The following is a 24102-nucleotide window of genomic DNA, read 5'->3' on the forward strand; positions in this document are numbered from 1 at the left end:
TTCTTTTCATGTAAAAGGCATCAACTACATCACCCTATCCATTACCCTGTTTTCTTATGCAAAAATAAGTTGTATATTCTCACTCACTTTTTGTCACTTTGATCAAACAGTTGTAATGAGTGGCTTTTAGGCACAACCCAGTAATGGTCGACGCTACTGAAAGAACTGTGAGTGATTTGTAAAGAACAGAATAGGCAGACATAAAGACAGAATTTGGGTAGCAGCAGAACAAGCAAAGGACAGGAAGCTGAGAGATGTACAGTATAAATTACTAAATAGGCTTCCAGGACCAGAGTAAAAGCAGACATTGGCATTGGCTGAAGCAAAGACATGAGGTAATATGAATCACAATATAAGACAATGGCGAAATCTATAATTAAATAGGCAATGCTCAAAACAAACTTTCATGAAGGCACAATATGCATTGCTATACTTTCTTCTTTATCATCTTTTCCCATTTCTATTTGGAATCGGTGTGCTTGATTAACCTTAATGCTCAGTCATGCACCTCCTCTTTGGTCAGGCCTTTTTCCTTCAGATCTTCTTTTACTTTATCCATCCACCTCCTCTTTGACCTCCCTCACTTTCTCTTACCATGGACTTCCATATCCATCACTCTTTTACCCACATAGTCATCGTCTCTCCTCATCACTTGTCTATACCACTTCAACCTACTTTTCTGCACTTTCTTTTGTTGTACCTCCGATTGTCTCATTTCTTATTCTCTGCTTTGCTGTAACTCCACACCCCTAACTCAACATTCTCATTTCTGCAATATCTAATTTCTTCTTTACTGTCCATGTCTCAGCTTCATACATCATTGCTGAACTTACTACTGGCTTAAAAACCTTACTGGACCTTTAATGTTTACATTAATTCATCTGTCACAGAACACTCCTGATATCTTTTTCCAGTTGATTCATCCGTGCTGCACTCTATTAGTTATCTCTGAATTTAATTTCCATCTTAGGATACCACTGATCCTAGATATTTAAATATATACGCACTTTTCAATATGCCCTGCGGTACGCTGGTGCCCTGCCCAGGGTTTCTTCCTGCCTTGTGCCCTGTGCTGTCTGGGATTGGCTCCAGCAGATCCCCGTGATCCTGTGTTAGGGTATAGCAGGTTGGACAATGACTGACTGACTGACTGACTCTTTTCAATAGCTCTCCCTGCAGACTAACTTCTGAATCCTGACCATCATTAAACCTCATATATTCTGTTTTCTCCCTATTTATCCTGAATTCTCAGTCTTCCAAGGCCCGTTAACATTCTTTCAAAAAAAAAAAAAAAAGCTCTTAAATTCATTTACAAACAACCTCGGCATGACCAATGTGACCAATGCATAATTACAGTTTGTAGGGACCACTAGAAGGGACAAAATCAAATGGAAAGGGCAATGTTTAAGAATTAAGGCTGCATGTAAGGTCTACAACATCTAATCACATGAAAACTGTTGTGGACATATGCTAAACCTCTTTTTACTCTATCCACAATGCTTTACTCTATCTAAAACTATATTCACCCTTGCTGTCTTTATTGTTCTGTCACCCTCTACCAATTTCTATTAGGTTGGATGCATGCTGGCTACCCTATTATGATTCATTTACCGTCACTGAAGTATATTATAGATGAAAAGGTTATGAGAAAAGAAGGCCTGTGGGGCCCCATTCATGAATTAGGCCACAATCAGCAACAGGATGGCTGGGAGTTCCGCCCTTACACCAAAGAGGCAACCTGCAACCTGTGGTCTGTCTATGTTAATGAAAAAGTCTTGAACATTTCACGGGAGTTAGCTGCAGGTGACTATACAATGGCATATCGTGAAGGAGTTATAAAAGCCTATCTGGGAAAAGGAGCCAAACTTGAAAACTGGACAACTTGGACTTGTTTGGAGACGTACATGCAGGTGAGTGTTACATATTTCACATGTATGCCACTCGTAATCAACATTTTACAGATTGGCATTTCTTTTTTGGTTCAGTCATATTATTATCTGAAGAAATACAAACTTTTATTAACAAACAATTTCGACAGCCCCTGTGATAAAAAAAACAATAAAGTATGTACTTACTTGAAACAGAAGATTTTTGTTCAATCTCAAATAAATAGACTGTGTCCTCTGATTTTCTTTTTCATAGTACTGCTCCTCAATTAATAATTATATTCAAAGTTCAAATCACAAATAAGTACATGTCACAGCAAACAAACCAATTTATAGTGTTTTAAGAAAGCATGACCGTATAAGACTGATAGATTCTGCTAATATCGGATATCCTTCGTCTCGTCCCACCACAAGCAAGTGAGGACATGCAACGGTTTTTCATGTCCGCACTTGCTTTGATACATTCGATTAGACAATGCACAGGCATGTTTGTGCTCCATGTATTTTCATGCATTCTTACGTGTGACTCTTTTAATGACACATTATACCTTTTCGTTTCGCAAGTTTGGTATGTAATGTGTTTTTATCAAAAAAGTGTTTTTTTGAATTATTTTAATCCTTATTTAGGTACCCATTGGAATCATAGATATTTTGAAGTAACAAACAAATAGCAGTAGTAGCTGTTGTAATAGCAGCTGTGCCAGTTCTAGCAAGAATACAGTGCGAGGGAGGAACAATCCCTGGACGGGGCGCCAGCTCATTGGTACCGCTGTGCCACGGTGCACCCACATGTTTAATTATTAGCAGTATACGAGGTGCGGCAGAAAATTTAATGAGACTGGCAAAACTGCAAGCGACCTGGCAACGCTGCGCTGTTGTCCTTGATAGAGCACGTGTATCAGTACCCTCCCATAGCTCAGTGCGAGTTTCAACTCCTTCCGTTAACTACGTGATTTTTGTGACTGCTATTAGCGAAGTTGTGTTTTTGGTTGTGCGGCTACCAAAATGGAACAGCGGAATTTGGAGCAACATTGTACCATTAAACGGCAAGTGTGACGTTTGAAAAGTTAAAACAGGCCTATGGGGAACATTCTTTATCCCAAGCTCAAGTTTTCGCTGGCACAAATCATTTTTGGAAGGCAGAAAACACATTGAAGATGAACACCGTTCAGGGAGGACTTCAATTTTCGAAAACCAATGAAAACTTTGAACCTGTGAACACTCTTGTGAGATCAGACCGTCGTTTAACATTAAGAATGTTGAGTGAACAATTAAATTTGAACAGATTTACCGTTCATCAAATTTTGACTGAACATTTGCACATGCGAAAGGTCTGTGCCAAAATGGTGCCGAAAAACTGCCTTCTCCATAACAGAATTTTTGACCTCAAAAGGCATTCCTATGGTTCCCCAGCCCCCTTATTCACCTGACCTCAGTCCGTGTGACTTTTTCCTTTTTCCTAAACTGAAAAATGTCCTCAAAGGACGTCATTTTGGGACTTTAGAAAAAATACAAAAGAGTGTAATGGACATGCTGAAGACCATACCGGTTGAAGACTTCCAGCGCTGCTACCAACAGTGGGAACAACGTCGCCATCGGTGTGTAGCTGCCCAAGGGAACGACTCTGAAGGGGATAACATTGATGTTTAAAAAAATAAAAACTTTGATAAATAAAAAATCAGTCTCATTACTTTTCTGCCACACCTCGTACATTATTTAAATGAAGTTAACAATTTATGCATTCCATCATAAAAATTATATCAAGTATACATCCTAGTATTCTAACAGCACACACCTCCAAGAGAATAGCTCTTGGAAATCGAAATTGACTTAGAAGCCAGTCATCATCATCTATAAATACGCGCTGTCTTCTATTGAGTTGAATTGAAGTCCTTTATTGTCATTGTATGGTACAATGAGATTCAATATGCAAATTCTCCATAAACCTAATGTCTTAAACTTCAATAAATTAAATTTTCCTATAAAATAATAAAATAACAATAATAATAATACAATAATAATAATGCGATAAAAAACAATAAAATATATACAATATAAATGCATAAATATAATATATAGTACAATTTTTTCATAAAGTGGTTCAGGGTGTGCAATATTATAGTTGTAGTGCAAGTTTACAGTGAGGTAATTGTAATTCTAAGTACCAACAGTTCTACTGGGAGCCCTTGATGGACTGATGGAGTGCCTTTATAGCTCTTGGGTTGAAATTGTTTCTGAGCCTCTAGGTCCGTAAAGGAAAGGCTCCAAAACATTTTCCGGATGGGAGAAGCTCGGATAGACTGTGCACATTGCCAAGTTTAGTTTTTATACATTTCAAAGTGTGTGTGGAAATGGACTTACGCAATATTGTTGTATATACGCACCCTTATTTCTCTTGAGAAAATTCAGGCTATTCAAAGTGAACAAGAAAGAGTACAGGAGTTTGACCAGGAAAGTAGGGGTGACCAAACTTATAATCAGGGCCAGGCAAGGGGTTAGAATAATAATACTAATAATACATTTTATTTATATAGCATCTTTCCCATGCTCATCTGAGAGAACGAAAGCATAGCAAACAACAAATCTATAAAACAGGAATCATGTTCATGGAAACGAAGGAAATATGCTAACAGTAAATCTTCTTGGCATTGTATTTTAGCTTCCTCCTAATACTTTAAAGAAAGATGCAGTGAATTCTAGTGAATTGCAATTTGATTGAATCTACAGATGGCAGAAGCTGTACAGTTCCAGTCAGGTCCCCACTTCTACATTTTTATTAAAAAAAAAAAAAAAGAAAAAGCCAAATACTTTACTGGACACTACAATTTCGCAATAAATCCCCTGCGTCACTATCCCTTCAAGGATTTTTCCAATGATGCACGCATGCCCAGTGCAGGCAGACATCGATATCATATGAATTTTTTGTAATTGCAGTGTTGATAGAGAAACTTTCATAAATAATGTGATGAGATTCAAAAAATTAAAATATTATAGGGTGGATGTAGCAATAAGCAGGCAATCAGATGATAGATTTTTTTTAGAGTTATTTTTTCTCCAGCCTTTGGAGTTTTTTGTTTTTTCTGACCTCCATGTTAGTTAAAAACAGGATCAGACTTAGTGACTATATAAATAAATGTTGATTGATTGATTGATAGATATATAAATGGCAGTGGCCATTCTAAAAACAAAATCTCAAAATGACATCCCCAGAATACTTTAATAGTTAAAATGACATAAATACAATAAATCAAATTAAACACAAAGGTTACAGACATGGGTACACATGTTAAGTAGATATGACTGAATAAAACATTTCATTTTTTTCATTTTTAAATGTGACTAAATAACAACTAACATTGTTTGCCTGGCATACCATTCAGGTGCGTGTATAGATTTGTTTAGCTCATTTGAAAGAATTTTTTAATTTTCTAAAACACTTTCATCAAAAACTTTATTATCACAGTTTTATTTACTCCATACAGTTAGGTTCATAAGTATTTGCACAGTGACTCAATATTCAAAATTTTGGAGCTATATTCCACCACAATTGATTTGAAATGAAGAAATAATTACATTATTGATGTGTAGGCTTTCAGCATTGATACAAAGGGTTTAACAGAAATATAGTATGAGCTATTTATGAATGACAGACGTTTTTATACATGGCCCACCATTTTCAGGGGCTCAAAAGTATCTGGACAATCAACGGAAAAGCTGTTCCATAGCCAGGTGAGAAGAGTTCCCTCATTATTTCATTAACTATTAAGCAGGTAAAAGGTCTGGAGTTGATTCCAAGTGTTGAATTTGCATCTGGAAGCTGTCACTGCGAACTCTCAATATGAGGTCCAAAGAGTAAGTAAAAACAAGTAAAAACAGGCCATCATTAGGCTAATAAAATAAAACATACCCTTAACAGAGCAGAAACACTGGGAGTGATCAGATCAACCATTTGGTACATTGTTAAAGAGAAGGAATTCACTGGTGAGTTCAACAACACTAGAAGGCTTGGACAACCATGAAAGACAACTGTGCTGGATGATCGCAGAATTCTTTCTTGGTGAATAAAAACCAAATCACAACATTTAGCCAAGCCAAGAACACTCTCTGGAAGGCACACCTATCATTGCCAGTCTACAATCAACTTCATGAAAGTAAATAGAGATGATGTACCACGAGGTGCAAACCATTGGTAATTCTCAAGCATAAGAATGGCAGATTAGACTTACCAGAAACTATTTTTTTTAAAAAACAGTCCAATTTTAGAACAGTTTTCTTTGGACAAAAAAAATTAAGATCAGTATGTATCAGAATTTGAATTGAGAAGATTATGGAGAAGAGAAGGAATGGCTCATGATCTGTAGCATACCACATTATCTGTGAAACATGGTGGAGGCAGTGTTATGGCATGGGTAAGAGTGACTGCCAGTAAAATTGGGTCACCTGTGTTTATTGATGACATGACTGCTGACAAAAGTTGAATTCTGAAGTGTACAGGACTATACAGTCTGCCCAGATTCAGACAAGTGCTGCAAAACTGATAAGACAATGCTTCACAGTACAGATGGACAATCAGCCAAAACATACTGTAACAGCAAACCAAGTGCTTTTCAAGGCAAAGAGATTAAATATTCTTCAAAGGCCAATTCAATCAACTGACTTCAACGAAATTGGACATGCATTTGACTTGCTAAAGACAAAACTGAAGGTAGAAAGTCCAACGAACAAACAGAACCTAAAGACAGCTGCATAAAGGCCTGGCAAAGCATCAGTAGGGTGGAAACCCAGCACTTGGAGACAGCCATGGGTTCTAAACCTCAGGCAGTCACTGACTGCATTTTCAACCACATATTAAAAATAATTATATTTTTGATTATGTTAGTATGTCCAAATACTTTTGAGCCTCTGTGTGAAAATGGCTGTCTGGCTAATAATATGTTTTTGTTAAATGTCTTAAATTAAAACTACAAATCTTCACTACCATCATTTCTTCATTTCAAATTCATTGTGGTGGTGCACAGAGCCAAAATTATTAAAATTGTATCACTGTACAAATAATTATGGACTTAATATTTTTGCAACAGTGAGTCATATTCAGAAATAACACTGATAAAAAATGTAATTACATGTGTTACTATTGTTAGTTGTTCGATATGGCTAACTTTAGTTTAAATTGCTTTAACATAACATTTTCTCTGTCCCAATGGAGATTAAAAATCTGTGCTGAACACTATATTGAATCCATAAATAATATCATTATTACCAAATTGAATAAATAAATACACATTTGACATCTTATCTTTCTTATATGGTAATACACAGTCATATGACATCTCCCCATCCTGTGTCCAGCAGCAAAGTGTAGTTGATTCACTGCTCACTACAGATATCTCAGTGTTTTGCCATAGGAGGGGGTGTCAAATGAGTAAAATAAATAATATATAAGTAACTGCCCCGAAGGTATATCTGACACTGTAAACAAAACTCATAGTTGAAAACTCACAGATGTTTCTTTTTAAAGACAGACAAGTTTGCAAATTCACAAATTCTTTTCAGTGGGAAATTCTGAAATTTCAAAATCTCAATGAAAATTTAACTGTTACAACACATATATATATAAAAAAAAAAATCAGTCTTCTGGAAGCCAAGTTATTTTATGTGGACAGATAAACAGACAGACAAACAACACAAACCCAGTAGGTGCTTTTTGGTTTATCACACCTAAACCTTACCTTAACCTCGATCTTTAATGATGTTATGATAGGAACCTGCCTGCTGCAATCCTGATTCTGAATACATGGGTTTGAAAAATAAGTGAGTGAACAATGAAAGTTGCTGTATGCATTGTAAAAATTCAGAGTCATAAAAAAGAAATGTTTTACATAAGAATAACTTTATTTTATTAAAATGTACTAGCAAAATACCCGCGCTTCGCAGTGGAGAAGTAGTGTGTTAAAGAAGTAATGAAAAAGAAAAGGAAACATTTTGAAAATAACGTAACATGATTGTCAATGTAATTGTTTTGTCATTGTTATGAGTGTTGCTGTCATATATATATGACATATATACATATACATATATACATATCTACATATCTACATATACACATACAGTATATAGATATAGTGTATATACATATACACATCTACATATATATATATATACAGTATACAAATATCAACATATATTTACACATACATATACACACAGACATACACACATACTGTATATGTGTATATGTGTGAAAAGTAATGAGATTTTTAATTTACCAACGTTTTTATTTTTTCAAACATCAATGTTATCCCCTTCAAAGTAGTTCCCTTGGGCAGCTACACACCGATGGAGACGTTGTTCCCACTGTTGGTAGCAGCGCTGAAAGTCTTCAACCGGTATGGTCTTCAGCATGTCCGTTACACTCTTTTGGATGTTTTCTAAAGTCCCGAAATGAAGTCCTTTGAGGACATTTTTCAGTTTAGGAAAAAGGAAAAAGTCACACGGACTGAGGTCAGGTGAATAAGGGGGCTGGGGAACCACAGGAATGCCTTTTGAGGTCAAAAATTCTGTAACGGAGAGGGCAGTGTGACATGGGGCGTTGTCATGATGGAGCATCCATTTGTCTGCAATGTCTGGTCTCATGCGAATGACCCTTTTTCTGAGCCTTTCAAGGACGTCTTTATAAAAAACTTGGTTGACAGTTTGTCCTGGAGGAACAAATTCTTTGTGGACGATTCCCCTTTTGTCAAAAAAACAAATCAGCATTGATTTGATCTTCGATTGCTCATTCGAGCTTTCTTTGGTCGAGGAGAGTTTGCAGTGTGCCACTCCTGACTTTGCCTCTTGGTCTCAGGATCGTATTCAAAAATCCATGATTCATCACCTGTGATCACACGACTAAATAAATCTTGCTCATTAGCGATTCTGTCAAGAAGATCAAGACACTTGTTTTTTTGATTGTCCTTCTGCTCAATTGTGAGGTTTTTCGGCACCATTTTGGCACAGACCTTTCGCATGTGCAAATGTTCAGTCAAAATTTGATGTATCTGTTCAAATTTAATTGTTCAGTCAACATTCTTAATGTTAAATGACGGTCTGATCTCACAAGAGTGTTCACACGTTCGATGTTTTCATTGGTTTTCGAAGTTGAAGGCCTCCCTGAACGGTGTTCATCTTCAATGTGTTTTCTGCCTTCCAAAAATGATTTGTGTCAGCGAAAAACTTGAGCTCGGGATAAAGAATGTTCCCCATAGGCCTGTTTTAACTTTTCAAACGTCACACTTGCCGATTCTCCAAGCTTAACACAAAATTTAATGGCACAACGTTGCTCCAAATTCCGCTGTTCCATTTTGCATGACGCACAACCAAAAACACAACTTCGCTAATAGCAGTCACAAAAATCACGTAGTTAACGGAAGGAGTTGAAACTCGCACTGAGCTATGGGAAAGTACTGATACACGTGCTCTATCAAGGACAACAGCGCAGCGCTGCCACACCTCGTATATACATATACACATACATACATACAGATAAATATACATATATATATACACACATACACATACATATACAGTGGAACCTCGGTTTGCGAGCATAATTTGTTCCGGAAACGTGCTCGCAGTCCAAATCACTCATATATCAAAGTGAATTTCCCCATAAGAAATAATGGAAACTCAGATGATTCGTTCCACAACCCAAAACTATTCACATAAAAATGATTAATACAAAATATAAAGTAAAAATACATAAAACAAATTAACCTGCACTTTACCTTTAAAAAGAATCATGACTGGTGTGAGTGAGTTTCTAAACTCTTGTGGGATTCTACCCAACGGAACGACACTGGAAGAGTGTCCCAAAGCAATCGCAGTCTCCCAGCGCTCCCAGCAGTTTGCTTTATAAGCGCATCCAAAAAGATCGCAGACATGCTGTAAGCGCCTGCCGTCGATGGGTGATATAAGGAACATTATAAAGATCCCGCTACAATAAATAACCGTGCTGTTGCTGTTTCAAGCTGAATAAAGCTGGTGTTGTTAAAGTACTCAGACAGCTTTGTGTTTTGGGGCGCAAGACACACACACAGTCACAATGCTGTAGTAAACAGTATATGCTCGTACGGCTATTGACTATATGATTGAGGCACGCAGACTCAGACAGAGAATAGGAGACGATTGCCCTCAAGAGAAGAGAGAGAGAGAAGCGCATGAGCGAGATAAGGAGAGAGAGAGAGATAAGGAGAGAGAGAGAGACGCGAGCGAGCGAGAGAGAGAGAGAGAGAGAGACGCTCGCGAGAGAGAACCATCAGCTCAGTTGTGATCATATGATGCTCAGCAGACAAAGTGTATCCATACTACTCCTATTGCAAGACATCGCTCGTTTATCAAATCAAAATTTATTAAAAAATTTAGCTTGTCTTGCAAAACACTCGTAAACCAAGTTACTCGCAAACCGAGGTTCCACTGTATATATTGTCAACGGCACCCGGGCACAGACAGGCAGACATCTTGTTTTGCACAAACCACCACACGTTTATTTACAATATTTACAGTAATTGGTCACTAAGACCCCAGTTCATTGGTCACACAGACCTCAGTCACGTGCACAAACAAACCCCAAATAGTCCTGGCCACAATGCCTTGTCTTCGGGCCGCCTCCACACTCCTCTTGCTTCGTCCTCCTTCCACCCGACTCCAGCCCCGAATGAATGGAGACGGCCCCTTTTATAGATGACCATGCATTCCTTCTCTGACCACGCCCCAGCGTGGCGGAAGTGCCGGCTGTCCTCCCGGCTGCTCTCCGGGCGCCATCATAAATCTTCCCCCCAGCACTTCCTGGTGTGGCGGAAGTGCTGGGTTAACAGGTCCCCAAGGCATTGGGGCGCCTCCTGGCGGTGACCACGGGCCCCTACAGGGAAGGCTTCCATGCCCTTGACCCGTGGCCCCCAAAGCAACCCGGAAGGCGAACCCCACGTGATCCAGGCCGGGCTCTGACCCTCTTCCGGTCCCTCCTGGCGTCCCGGCCGGGTCATGGCCCCTGGCATCCCTGACAATATATATATATATATATATACACATACATACATACATACACACTCATATATACAGTATATATATACACACAGACACATATATATACAGATGTACATATATATATATACATATCTACCTATATACACACATATATACATATACATATCCACATATATATATATATATATATATATATATATATACATACATATACATATCTACATATATAAACTGTATATAGCAAAATCCTGGTGCTTCGCAGCAACGAAGAACTGCTTTTAAATTTTTATTAAGAAGAAAAGAAAACCTTTTTTAACCGAGGGAAAATATAACAATAACTATCTGTTAAGGATCTCTTTGTATAGCACGTTGTCAGTTCAGCACTCCGGTTGTAACATGAGGAAGCTGCGCGAGCTCACTCTTGAGAATGCAACGTATAGTTGTCCAGGAGAAAAGCAATCTTGCCTCAAATCAATGGCAACATTTTGTAGGGTCTGTCCCTGAGACTTATTAATTGTCATAGTGAAGCAGAGCCTTACTGGAAATTTGAGGCATTTGAATTGAAATGGGAGATCAGACGGTATAACGGTGATGTGAGGAATACATTTAGAGTGTGGCGCTCTGCTGTTTTTTTGTGTGGCTGCCTTCACACAGCTTCTCTGCTGCTTTATAAACGAATGCCATATAAGGCTGTCGTTTCTCTTTGCTTCGCGGTTCTGTACTGTTTTATTGTTCGTTTATTACGATTGTTATAGTTATTGTGTAGCTATTTGAGACTTACTTTACTGTTCAGGTACCCATTTCCTTTATCTAATCCGTAGCTTGTACGCTATTTTTTGTTCGTTTATTACGATTATAGTTATTTATTGATTCCTTTCTTTAGCTGACTGCCTGCTCATATAAGGCGCTCCGCTGTTTTTTTGTGAAGCAGCCTTTACACAGCTTCTCCGCTGTTTTATAAACGAACGACATATAAGGCCATCGTTTTTCCTTGTTTTGCCAAGGAAGCTGCCTTTTTATTTAATCCACGGGTTCTCCAATGTTTTAATTGTTCATTTATTACGATTGTTATAGTTCTCTTTATATAGCATGTTGTCAGTTCAGCACTCCGTTGTAATATGACGAAGCTACACAAGCTCACTCTTGAGAATGCAACGTATAGTTTTGTCTAGGAGAAAAGCAATCTTACCTGAAATCAATGGCAACCTTTTGTAGGGTCTGTCTCTGAGACTTATTACTTGTCATCACGAAGCAGAGACTTACTGGAAATTGGAGGCATTTGAATTGAAATGGGAGATCAGAGGATATAACGGTGATGCGAGGAATACATTTAGAGTGTGGAGAAACTCTAGAGACAGCGTGTGTATTAACTTGTGGATTTTTCTGTGAGTATTTGGTGGCAGCGTGACGAAGTTGCTTCCGCAAGACCGCGTTAGCTGTGGAGCTCAGCTTGGAGCATATTCTTTTCCTACCTTGTCAATTGTGTAATGCGTTTTTTGAACAGGTTTGATGCATGGAAGTGATCACTCGTACTGCGTTCAGTCAGTTCACGTGAGCTGCTCTCTTGTGTGATGTTGCGTCCACGGCTTTATTTAATGTTAGCTATGCACTTAAAAGTTTCTCGCTACAGCAATTTTAACTCCATTAGAAAGTGACCCAAAGTCTCGTTTATACCTTGTGTCTTCTTATTAAACTTGTACCTCACGAATAAAGTATTTGTCGAAGGCATGATAAACGTTAGCGTGAGCGTGTCTATAAACTTAATTTAAACTTACGGTTTACACCGTGCTTTGTTTCTGCAGTAGCTGCACTTATGAATAAGCTTGTATGCGTTTTTCTTCAGCGCTCTTTGGAGCTCTTCCTTGTTTTCTACGTACTGCGTTCACAGTCAGTTCACGTGATTACGTGGGAGGCGTGATGATGTAAGACGCAACTCCACCCCTCACGGCCATCGAGCTGAAGTCCATTACAGTATATGGAGAAAAATAGGTTCCAGTTATGACCATTATGCATAGAATTTCGAAATGAAACCTGCCCAACTTTTGTAAGTACAATACAATACAATACAATACAGTTTATTTTTGTATAGCCCAAAATCACACAGGAAGTGCCGCAATGGGCTTTAACAGGCCCTGCCTTTTGACAGCCCCCCAGCCTTGACTCTCTGAGAAGACAAGGAAAAACTCCCAATAAAAACCTTGTAGGGAAAAATGGAAGAAACCTCGGGAAAGGCAGTTCAAAGAGAGACCCCTTTCCAGGTAGGTTGGGCGTGCAGTAGGTGTCAAAAGTAGGGGGTCAAACTGTAAGGAGTGAGCCTGCCAAATTTCAGCCTACACGGGAAGTTGGAGAATTAAGGATGAGTGAGTGAGTGAGTGAGTAAGGGCTTTGCCTTTTATTAGTATAGATTATAGTACTGACAATTGCAAAAGCATCTCAGGTAGTTTCCAGAAATATTATAAAAATTACTTTTACAGTACAGTACAGACTGTACTTTTATATTTACCAATATGTAAAAGAAGAGGTGGACAACAACATCATTACTGAATTACTAAAACTCTATGTTGCTGTACATATTTGTTCTGTTTTGTCTTTCAGCTGCAGGAGGCATTTGGCTGGGAACCCTACATTCAGCTGTTTTCTGACTATCAGAAAATAACCAACATAAGTTCTGATGTCACTGTCAAAATGAATATGTGGGTAGAAAGGTTTTCCAACGAGGTGAAGAAGAATCTGGTTCCGTTCTTCAAAGCCTGGGGCTTTCCCATTACAGATGAAGTTAGTGCCAGACTGGCCTCTTTACCTGAATGGGATGAAAATCCTATGAAAAAGTATTTATAAACGGCCTAATAGCTAGGAAGAATGCACACATCTAAAACAGGTTCAACAAAGATGAAAATAAGATGAAATTTGAGCTTTTTAATGCCAAAAATAAAATCAAATTTATTGATTCATATGTCTGTCTTATTTATTGATACTTATGTCTATCGGGTAATCCATTCTAAGAGGAGTGGGTCACCTCCTTTCCCCCTAGAATGGATTCCTGCACAGGAAGCAGAGTTATACCACCTGGACAGGAGCTGTCTTTTTATGTATTTACTTGATGCATGTGCATTTATTTATGAAAATTTGCTAGATCTGAAAACACTACTTCAGAAACAGTGCCCTAATAGACATACAGGTTTTAATTCAGTAGACCATCGAATATGAATAATTCCAGTGGATAGCTTAATAAACTACAGAGCTAATGCATTTTCTCCATTGTGTGAAATTTTCTGTGGTAATTGGAAGATCCAGTTGGTTGAACAGTAAAATCTTACTCTATTACTCAACTTATAACTCTATTTTGCAATAAATTAGATATGGAGAACGCTATTAGTTCCGAAATGTATGTGCTAAGTACAGGAATTGCATTATATATGGATACACAGTTAGCAAACAAAAACTGTTCCTTGCGTCATGTGAAAAAGCCTCCATATAAAGACCACTGCAGCTTCATTCTGAATTTTTCCATCCGAAAGCAACCCCCTTTGAAGTTTGCCCTCCTGATGATTGCCAGGAACTGAAATAATCTCAGAAGTACTGCCACAGGTTCATCCCAAAAATGAGCCTGCTTATTGAAAATCAAAATTCAGCAACAATCAAACTCTACAAGTCTATCGAGATCGATGTATTGACATTTTCATATACAGGAAATGCCGCCAGAACTGATACACATTGGCAACAAGATATGGCTGGCTTACAGAGTTCCCAGTCTGGACACTCTCAGCATTATGGTATCAGCAAATCATGGTCACTCTCTTCTTCATCACTGAGTGAGTTTATATGCACACACAAAACTAGGATAAGGTGAATAAGCCAGTTAAGGCAGATCCTGGTTGCTTAAAATTCTCTGTTTACTTGCACATGTCCACTTAACTGTATTTTCCTTGGGCAAAATGCTCCAATGTCATAAATATATGCTAAAAAATATTGATCATCATTACTGGCTACAATTAATCTGATAGCAAGCATGGAAGCCTGTATCTCCTAAGATTGTGCAGCTGAGCTTAGCACAAGTTATTCAGCTCATCAGCATAAATTTATCAATTTCTAAAAAATTTGGACAGATTATTTTAACCAGAAGAAGGGACAATGTGCCCATTGGGTATTTGCCTCAGGAAATGTATCATTGTGGACACTTCTACTGTTTTCTACCTGTTGCTGGAAGCATCTGTGAAGCAGAGACATGCACAGGCAGACAGAGTGCAATGGACATAATGCAGACTATGACCTTCTTAACTGCAACCTGATAACAGGTTTATATGGCCACACAACTGGGTTATTTGCCACAAAATCTTTTGTGTTAATCTGGTTTCTGAGAGCAATAATCTGGTTTCTCTAACTGGGATAAGGGTATACATGGCACATTTCAAACTAGGTTTCTGTGAATAACTGGGTTCATAAAGCACTTGCCAACCCAGTCACTAAGATGACACCCCAGCATTGTTTCCTAATAAAGTCACCATCCTCTTTCTGCACTCCTCCAGATTTAAAGGATGCACACTCCTTCCTTGCTAGAGGGCTGCTGCCATCCACTCATCTCAAACCATCCATCCTGTGAAGTTCTCATAGAAAGCCATCTTGTAGCCCTGCCTGTAAAGAGCTCTCTGCTCCCTTCTACGATATCTTCTCACAAATTTCATCATTTTTAACAACATATCAGGTTGTACGTTTTTTTCAGGAGCTACCAAAATTTTGGATTTTTATACTTTTAGGGGCCTGACTAATTTATTTTGAGCTTCCAGACATGGAAAATCACTGTATTTCAAACCTTGACTTGCTCTGTGGATAGGGGCACTTACATTTTGGATGGCATCCTCTTAGAGCACAGGGATTAAATGTGTCCCTCAGTAATCCATCAGAATCATTTAAGCAGAAATTAGAAAACATAGGATAGAATTTACAAAATATACCCAGAGAAGCCAGAATTTAATTACTAGTGAGGTTGTTCCCGATTAGCAAGAGCCAAGGGCACCACCCAGTGGCACAAAGTAGGGTTACATTTCTATAGTAAAGTAAAGAAGTCACACTTGCAGCAGGAGAGCTCCTGCATTTGCTGTTGACCCTGGAAAGCATAGGCCAGGGCACCAGCCTATATGGGAGATAGAGACAGACACATATGTGGGTTTGCTAAGCAAGTAGTGAGACATCTCTCCTGCTAGACAGAGGTCAGCTCTATGAATGTTATCTCACAGATGAAAGAAAAAGCAGGAAAAAATGGTTTTCGTTTAACAAACAAATTAATAATAATGCTAGATAAGAAATACAGCATTTCAGCTGGCCTGCCAAACATCCCTGCTAAAAATATCAACTCACAAAGAGATACTGTAAATAAAAGGATTAGGAGATCATACATTCTCAAAAAGAATCACAAAAAGTTCAGAACCAGGAGATCAAAATGCACTGTCACCAATGCCAAAACCAAAACCCTAAAGAAACGTGGAATGTTGAAGTTAAAGTTCTATTACCAGGAACCTACAAGCAAGGAAACCTACAGAGCAAGTCTCAAGGAAGCATTCAATCTGACATGACCTCACAGGTCACGACCACCATAGGGCAACCACCCTAGCAACAACACACAAAAACCCTTTAAAATGGTGGCACCCAAGAAAAGAAACAAAATGGTATCAGGAAAGACACAAGTTAATTTAACTTTAAAATATCTTTCAAACTAAAAATAAATACTAGAAATGGAATCTGTAAACTACAAACTTATATTTATGCATAAAACAACAAGATGAAATGAGAAGAAAAAGTAGGAAAAAAACCCACCCAAGTACTTTTGTTAGTCCTTTCTGTGATCATCATTCCCTTTACATTTTTATTTAACAGAAATTTCACCTTTTTATTATCTTGGACCATGTTCTTGGTGCCGAGGATTGCCACAAAGGTCCTCCCTCGTGCCAAAAGCTATCTCTTTGTCTTTGTATTTTATCCTCACATTTTAAAAATATGGTCAGGGTCTTTATTTCAGCTAACTAACACAGTTTGTTCTCTCTTCTCAAGGTCTTTTTGTAAAGAAGTCATTCCTGGTTTCACTCAATAATGTGCATCTTATTTTCCATTAAGTGTCCTTGAGTACGTGGTTCACTATTATCTGCTAAGAATATACTACATAAATCTTTAGTCATACTTTTGAGACTCTTGTAGATTTCATTTGCAACAAAAGAAGTGTAATTATTTAGCTTCTCAGATTTTGACATACCATTTATCCAGCATTGCACCCATGAAAATAAAAATCAAAGAAGAGATCTTCTTAATATCTTTTTGGATTCTCCTAAACAACAATGACATCAGAAAGAAATAAAATGGAGACATTTTCTTTAGTCTCATGCTTCTCAGATTTTTCTCGGTAGAAAATATACCACAGTATTCTAACAAATGTCACCTCTTGTGTCTCAGTCAGCAAAGTCACACAATGAGTTCAGATTTTCCAAATAGTGTCTTGACATTTTTTTTTTTGCAAGTTGAAAGTATTAGCATTGCATGCTCAGTAATATACGATAAAATGTTTGTAAGTTCATTTGTGGTAATAAAATACTTGACTGTGATTACAAAACTGCAGTCTTTATTTCTGAGTAATACTGTTAGCTGCTCTAATTTATATTGCTGTGCTCCAGCTAGATCATACTCCGTCTGGAAGAGAAGAGAACAGGCACAGGCATGGTGGTTAAGTGTGTAGACTTCAAATGCTGAGATGCTGTGTTCAAATCCCACTACTGACCCAATGTGATCACGAAAGTCACTTCATCTACCTGTACTCCAGCTAAAAAAACAAAAGAAATGGAACCGATTGTTTGTCAGATGTTTGTCAGACATCTTGGACAAAGGAACCTTTCCAATAAAAAGTAAAAAATAATTACAATTAATAATTATAATTATAATTAAAAAATAATTACAATTCAATATCGTAAGTTCTGCTGGTGCTAATTGTTTTTTTTTTTTCAAATAAAGTTCTTCCAAACAAAATTCATTTAAATAAACAGTGAATAACATACTCAAAGACACCTGCGGAATGTTAGGAGAAATGTATTTGAGACCAAAGCCAGACATCACTTCTTCAGACCAATAGTTTTGGGAATTGGGAACAGTCTATGAAGTAATTTTTTTTAAGCAGAGGACCTGATATCTTTTAAAAAGTATCTGGAAGGGATATTAGGGCAACTTTTAGCTAATCACACAAGCCTGATGGACTTTGTACAATGTAATAATAACAGTAATAATAATTAGAATAATGGGTGACATGGTGGGGCAGTTGTAGCACTGCTGCCTTCCCGTTAGGAGACCAAGGTAAACATCTTGGGTCCTCTGTTCATGGAGCTTGCACGTTCACCCTGTGTCTGTGTGGGTTTCCTTTCGGTACTCCTACTTGCTCATGTAGTCCAAAGAATCTGAATGGGTGATGCTATGTTGTACCCAAATACGTGTGTGTGTAGAGGGTGTTCTCTCAATCATATCCATATGCAGATTTTTGCATTGTTACACATTCACAAATTGGGGACAAAATCTTGGTCCCTACTTGGCAAAACCTTTAAAATATATTTAAACTATTGTTGAAACCTCATGGATAAGGTTTTTCAAAATAACGTATTTTGACAAAAAATAAACAGAGTCGTCCAGAAGCGATTTTAAAAAGACTTTACTCTTGGCTAAGTGGTGACCTGAGTGGTCCTAAGTGTGTGTTTTCTTTACTCCACATTGCCCCTGTAGACCAGTCAGATTACTGCAGCCATTTCACACGCAGGCCATTCGCACACTTTATCTTTGTTCTGAATGTGTGCTTGAAAAAAGGTCCTTTACTTAATGTGTTCATTTCTTTTAAGAGAAGAAAACAATTCCCTGCAAGGTACAAGTTTTTGCAAAATGAATGTTTGGACATTTAAATTTTGGTCTTTTCTACTGACACAGCAATGCAGAAGACAAAAAAAATCTAGGACAAAATTTACAGTACATTTACAATTTAAACTGTAAAATATCAAACATAAACTAATTAGTAGAAAAAAAAAATATTTTTACAAGGCAGCATTGTTTATGACTGGCAAGTGATTTTTTACATTCATTTCATTTGTGTTTATAGTCATCATTACCGCCGCCAGGATTTAATTCAGGGGGGTGCATAAAGAGATTTTTTTCTTTCTACGCTCCCCCAAACAAAACTTTTTGTATATGTATGTGCCCATTAAATCCCTGCCAATACAGTCGCTATCTCTGAACAGTACAGAGCAGTCAGTTTTTGCATAGATAGATTAACCACTTAAGGCATGACCTAATTTTTAATTTTCTGACAAAAAATCATCGACTTTTTTTTGTTATCATATGATCACTGGAATATAGTTAAAAATGTTATTGATGTATTCAGTGGCATAGGTAGTGCTTTTTCCTTAAGTTTTAATGTAATTTTGTAAGCACTTACATACAGCTAGACCTCTTTTACGCGGTTAATAGTTCCATTTCTGGAGAACAGTACACTTTAGAGAAAATATTTCAAATAAAAATTGTAGACATTGATAAGTTCTACAACTTTTATGATAAATATTTTCTCTAAAGCTACTATTCTGTTTAGAGAGAGCACTTACGACGATCTTTGATTCCTAATATTCCTCTGTTTTGTGAAACACGTTGGTCGGCAAAGTATAAAAGTATCAGAATATTTTCTGAGAACTTTTTGGTAATTGTCCAAGCGCTAGAAAAGCTTACAGAGGACAGTGCGAACAAAAACACAAAGGTTAAGGCTCATTTGCTGTTCACTGCTATTACAACTCCAACTTACATTTTGACGCTTTTAGTAATTGCTACTTATTCGCTAAACTCGAACCTGTGTGCAATCAGTTGCAGCAAGTAAATATGAACATTAAAGATGTAACTGCTCATATAATTCAATTAATAGATGTGCTGCAATCCCATCGAGACAATGTTTCTGAAGAGTTTTCATTGATTTTCAAAAAAGCACAATCGATTTGTGAAGAATTAGACATTGAATTAAAACAGCCACGGTTAAATAAAAGGCAAGTTCACAGATCGAATTTACTTTCTGAAAGCAGAAGAATATTTTAGGAGGTCCATTTTCATCCCTTATTTGGATTCTATAATATCTTCTCTACAAATTCGGTATTCTTTTACACAAGAGAAAGCATTTTCACTTTTACAACTTCACCCAAAAGAAATGAGTAAATTGGATAAATCATCGTTTTTAATAGTTCTGGAAGACATTAACAGTCTGTATGGTGATATTCTTCCAAACTTTATATCTGATGCTACCACATGGTATGAGATGTGGAAAAATAAAAACATTGCAAACGAAATTACCGATTGCATGAGTTTAATTGAAGAGGCTACGAAGTTTTATCCGGCTGTTTCCGAGGCACTCAAGATTGGCATGACACTTCCTGCAACAACCTGCAGTATTGAAAGATCTTTTAGCACATTACGGCGCGTCAAAACTTGGAACCGATCTACAATGAGTGACGAAAGATTAAGTGGATTATGTATGCTTAGTGTACACAAAAAAAGAATAAATAATTGTCCAAAATTTATCGACAAAGTTGTAGACAAGTTTGGACAACAAAAAAGAAGGCTTGAGATGCTCTTTTAGAAACAAAGTGAATGATTGTTTATGTATAGTTGTTAAATGTAAACGTCTAATTGTAATTTAAAATTTAAAATAAAACTATTTTTTAGCGTTTTTCTTATTATTGAAAGATTTATTTTTTTTCTCCATTTCCTTTTTTTTCAAAAGCTAGGGGGGTGCACGTGCACCTACTTGCACCCCCCTGCCGGCGCCCATGATAGTCATACTAGCAGAAGTACCCAGCGTTGCCCGGGAATCAATAACTGGTGTATTTCCCAAATGAAACAGAACATAGAAATAGAACAAACAGTTTTCTGATTCACATTTTATTGTAAGTTCCTCTACTTTGGATTGTATCTGCTGTGGCGTTTGAGACGCCCTTGAAATAGACTTTGGCATCTGAAGTGGACTGTTGAATTGTACGTCTTTTTTTCGGTGGCATGGGTATATTCACGTAAAGCAGAAGAATTATAATGTGTTACATGGTATTACGTACAGAATACGCACCACAGTGAGATGAATTTACTTTATTTACACTACGTCAGAAAGCGAACAAATCATAGACATATATACTGTAGATCCGTGAGAACCCTAACTACAAAGAGGACTACTTCATTTATGTTAGGTAGAATGCCCAGAGGGGACTGAGCAGTCTCGTGGCCTGGAACCCCTGCAGATTTTATTTTTTTTCTCCAGCTGTCTGGAGTTTTTTTTGTGTGTCCACCCTGACCATCGGACCTTACTCTTTTTCTATGTTAACTAATGTTGTTTTATTTTTTCTTATTTTGTCTTTTATTTTTCTTTTCTTCAGTATGTAAAGCACTTTGAGCTACTTTTTGTATGAAAATGTGCTATATAAATAAATGTTGTTGTTGTTGCTGTAGATAGACGCCGCATTCACTGTGTTGCCCAGTCGACACGATACATCAGCACGTCTGCCCTATTGCGAGTGGTAAAAGTGCCATTTAAACTAATACACGTAGACGTGAAAACTGGGTTTTCTGATGAAAAAACAATAACATTTAAAACAGTATCGTTTACATACAACAGATTTTGGCGAATCATTTAAATTTAATTATTTATATCCATTTATACACTAATAAAGGCAATTATTAAATACTACTACTACTAAATAATAATAATTTATTATTATTATTATTAAATAATTCCTCCCATATAAGTAACATTTCACGGACTGTCTTCTTACATCTCCGAAACATTTCTAGACTTTGTCCTGTTCTTACGCAACACAGTACTAAAGAATCGGTTAATGCCCGAGTCACCTCACGTATATATCACTGTAATGCTATTCTATCTGGCATCCCACAAAAACTTATCCATCGCTTACAGCTTATTCAGAATTCTGCTGCCAGGATAATAACCTGCTGAACATATTACACCGATTCTCTCTCAGCTTCCGTGGCTCCCTGTTAACTACAGAATACAATACTAAATACCGCTTTTAACATTTAAATCTCTCCACAACCTCACTTGATCTCCTACATACTGACACCCCTCTCGCTCACTCAGATCCTCCTCTGCAGCTCAACTTTCTGTACCACACATCAAACTCAGTGCTCTGGGAGCTCGAGCGTCTCTCATAGTGCTCCTCAACTCGGGAATTCCCTTCCAGCTCATGTACGTCAGCTCGATTCAATAACACATTTTAAAACACTGAACTTACTGTTATCTGCTCGAACCAACACCGACTATACTCGACCGTCCAGCGGCGTCACTGTAGCATTCAAACATTCTTAGCCAATCATGCAATACTGTGTCCGTGTTTGCCACGTTATGTTCTAACTACAGAGGCAGAGTCCCATTGCATGGTTCTAACTTGTATTGAGTCGAGGTATTGACGCGAATACCATACATCGTCATACATACGGGGTATTGACACGAACATCATACATACAGATACTATTAAATTATATATAAGGATAGAGTCATAAAAGCATACATAACAGATGGAATATGAATAAAATAAGCACATCATTTTCACATTTAAATTTATTGTAAGACAAAAATGCTACAACAGGCTGTACAAATTTGCACTTATTAAGGTACACATCATTACTAAACATTAAAAAATGTATTTTTAAAACAAAATTTTCTATGATATGCCTTGTTTCAAAAAAGTGTTTGGAAATTATGGTCCCCACTTTGCTTGTGTGCAACGATAGTCCCTGTTTGGTATGGTAAATGTGTATGCGTGTTTGTGTGTTCATCCAGTGATGGGCTGGCATTCTATCCCAGAGCTTGCTGGGATTGGCTCTGGCCCAACACAACCCTCCTCAGGATTAACCATGCTTAGAAAATGGTATAGCATAAACAATCGATTACAAAAAAAATAAATAAGTAAATAAATGTTATTAATACAGCACCTTATAGAATGTGCCTATGTAAGTTTTTCTTTGCCTATTTATAAAGTCTTAAAGCGGTTCCTTACAAAAAATACATAAAAATGTGATAAAAGGAAGATACAGACAGATAATGACAGAACCAGCTCACTAAAATTATCTGTTTTAAGAAAAAGCCCAAGAATACAAACAAATAGGTGACAGACTGAAATAGTGCTTGAGAACTACAAATCACAGCAGTTCAAAGTTTTACTGGGAGTCAAGAAATTTAATCGCTAAAGATGAAACATCTAAATATGTTAGAACTTTAACAGTGAGTGTGTATTAGAGCAGTTAAGGGGCACGTATCTTGTACTCAACCCCTTCACAACAATGTTTTGGCACCATCCTCTGCTCATATTTATATTGCATTCAGTGCAGCCAAATCATGTAACTGTGTTGATACAGAAGGTGTAAATTACAAATATAATAACTTTAAACTTGTACAGTGTGGTGAATCAATTAGCATTGCTATCTCATAGCTCCAGAGACCTTAAAGGAAATCCCAGACTAAACTAAACAATGTCCGTGTTAAGTTTACACATTTTACCATTGACCAAAGTTACATCAGGAACCTCAGGTGTTGGATTTTAAAATACAGTTGTGTCACTGTCCAGATACTCGTGGGCCTAATTTTGATAATTCTGGCTTTGTACACCACCACCACAATGGCTTCAGCTTTAATCCAAAGCATTTAACAATAATATAGTAGAACCCATTTAGGAATGACAGCCATTTTTAAAAATGGTCCCCTCATTTTCAGGGGCTCAAAATTATTCTGACAATTGAGTGACAAGCTGTTCCATAGCCAGATGTGAATCAGTCCTTCATTATTTCATTAACTATTAAGCAAGCAAAAGGTCTATAACTTGATTCCAAGTAGGGAATTTGCATTTGGGAGCTGTCACTATGCACTCTCAATATGTGGTCCAAAATGCTGTCCATGCAAGTAAAAACAGACCATCATTAGGCAGAGAAAATAAAACAAACCCATCCGAGAGACACCAGAAACATGAGGAGTGTTCAAATCAACCATATGGTACATTCGTAAAGAGGAATTCACTGGTGAGTTCAGCAACACCAGAAGGCCTGGACAACCATGGAAGACAACTGTGCTAAATGATTGCAGATCATTTCACGACATTTAGCCAAACCAAGACCAGTCTCTGGGAGGTAGGCCTATCATTGC

The 24102-nt window shown here is 37.4% G+C and overlaps 1 protein-coding gene across 1 annotated transcript in view; it reads left to right on the top strand.

Moving 5' to 3' along the window:
* LOC120522959 (TRPM8 channel-associated factor homolog) overlaps window positions 1-13854 on the top strand; it is a 45335-nt gene extending 31481 nt beyond the window's left edge. Inside the window, exons 7-8 of the mRNA XM_039743814.1 lie at window positions 1573-1910; window positions 13503-13854. Of these exons, the coding sequence (XP_039599748.1) occupies window positions 1573-1910; window positions 13503-13745 (581 nt within the window). The 3' untranslated portion in view covers window positions 13746-13854. The remainder of the gene's footprint in view (window positions 1-1572; window positions 1911-13502) is intronic.
* Window positions 13855-24102: the final 10248 nt, after the last annotated feature.

The sequence above is a fragment of the Polypterus senegalus genome, chromosome 2 (genome assembly GCF_016835505.1).
Source record: "Polypterus senegalus isolate Bchr_013 chromosome 2, ASM1683550v1, whole genome shotgun sequence".
Taxonomy (NCBI): Eukaryota; Metazoa; Chordata; class Cladistia; order Polypteriformes; family Polypteridae; genus Polypterus; species Polypterus senegalus.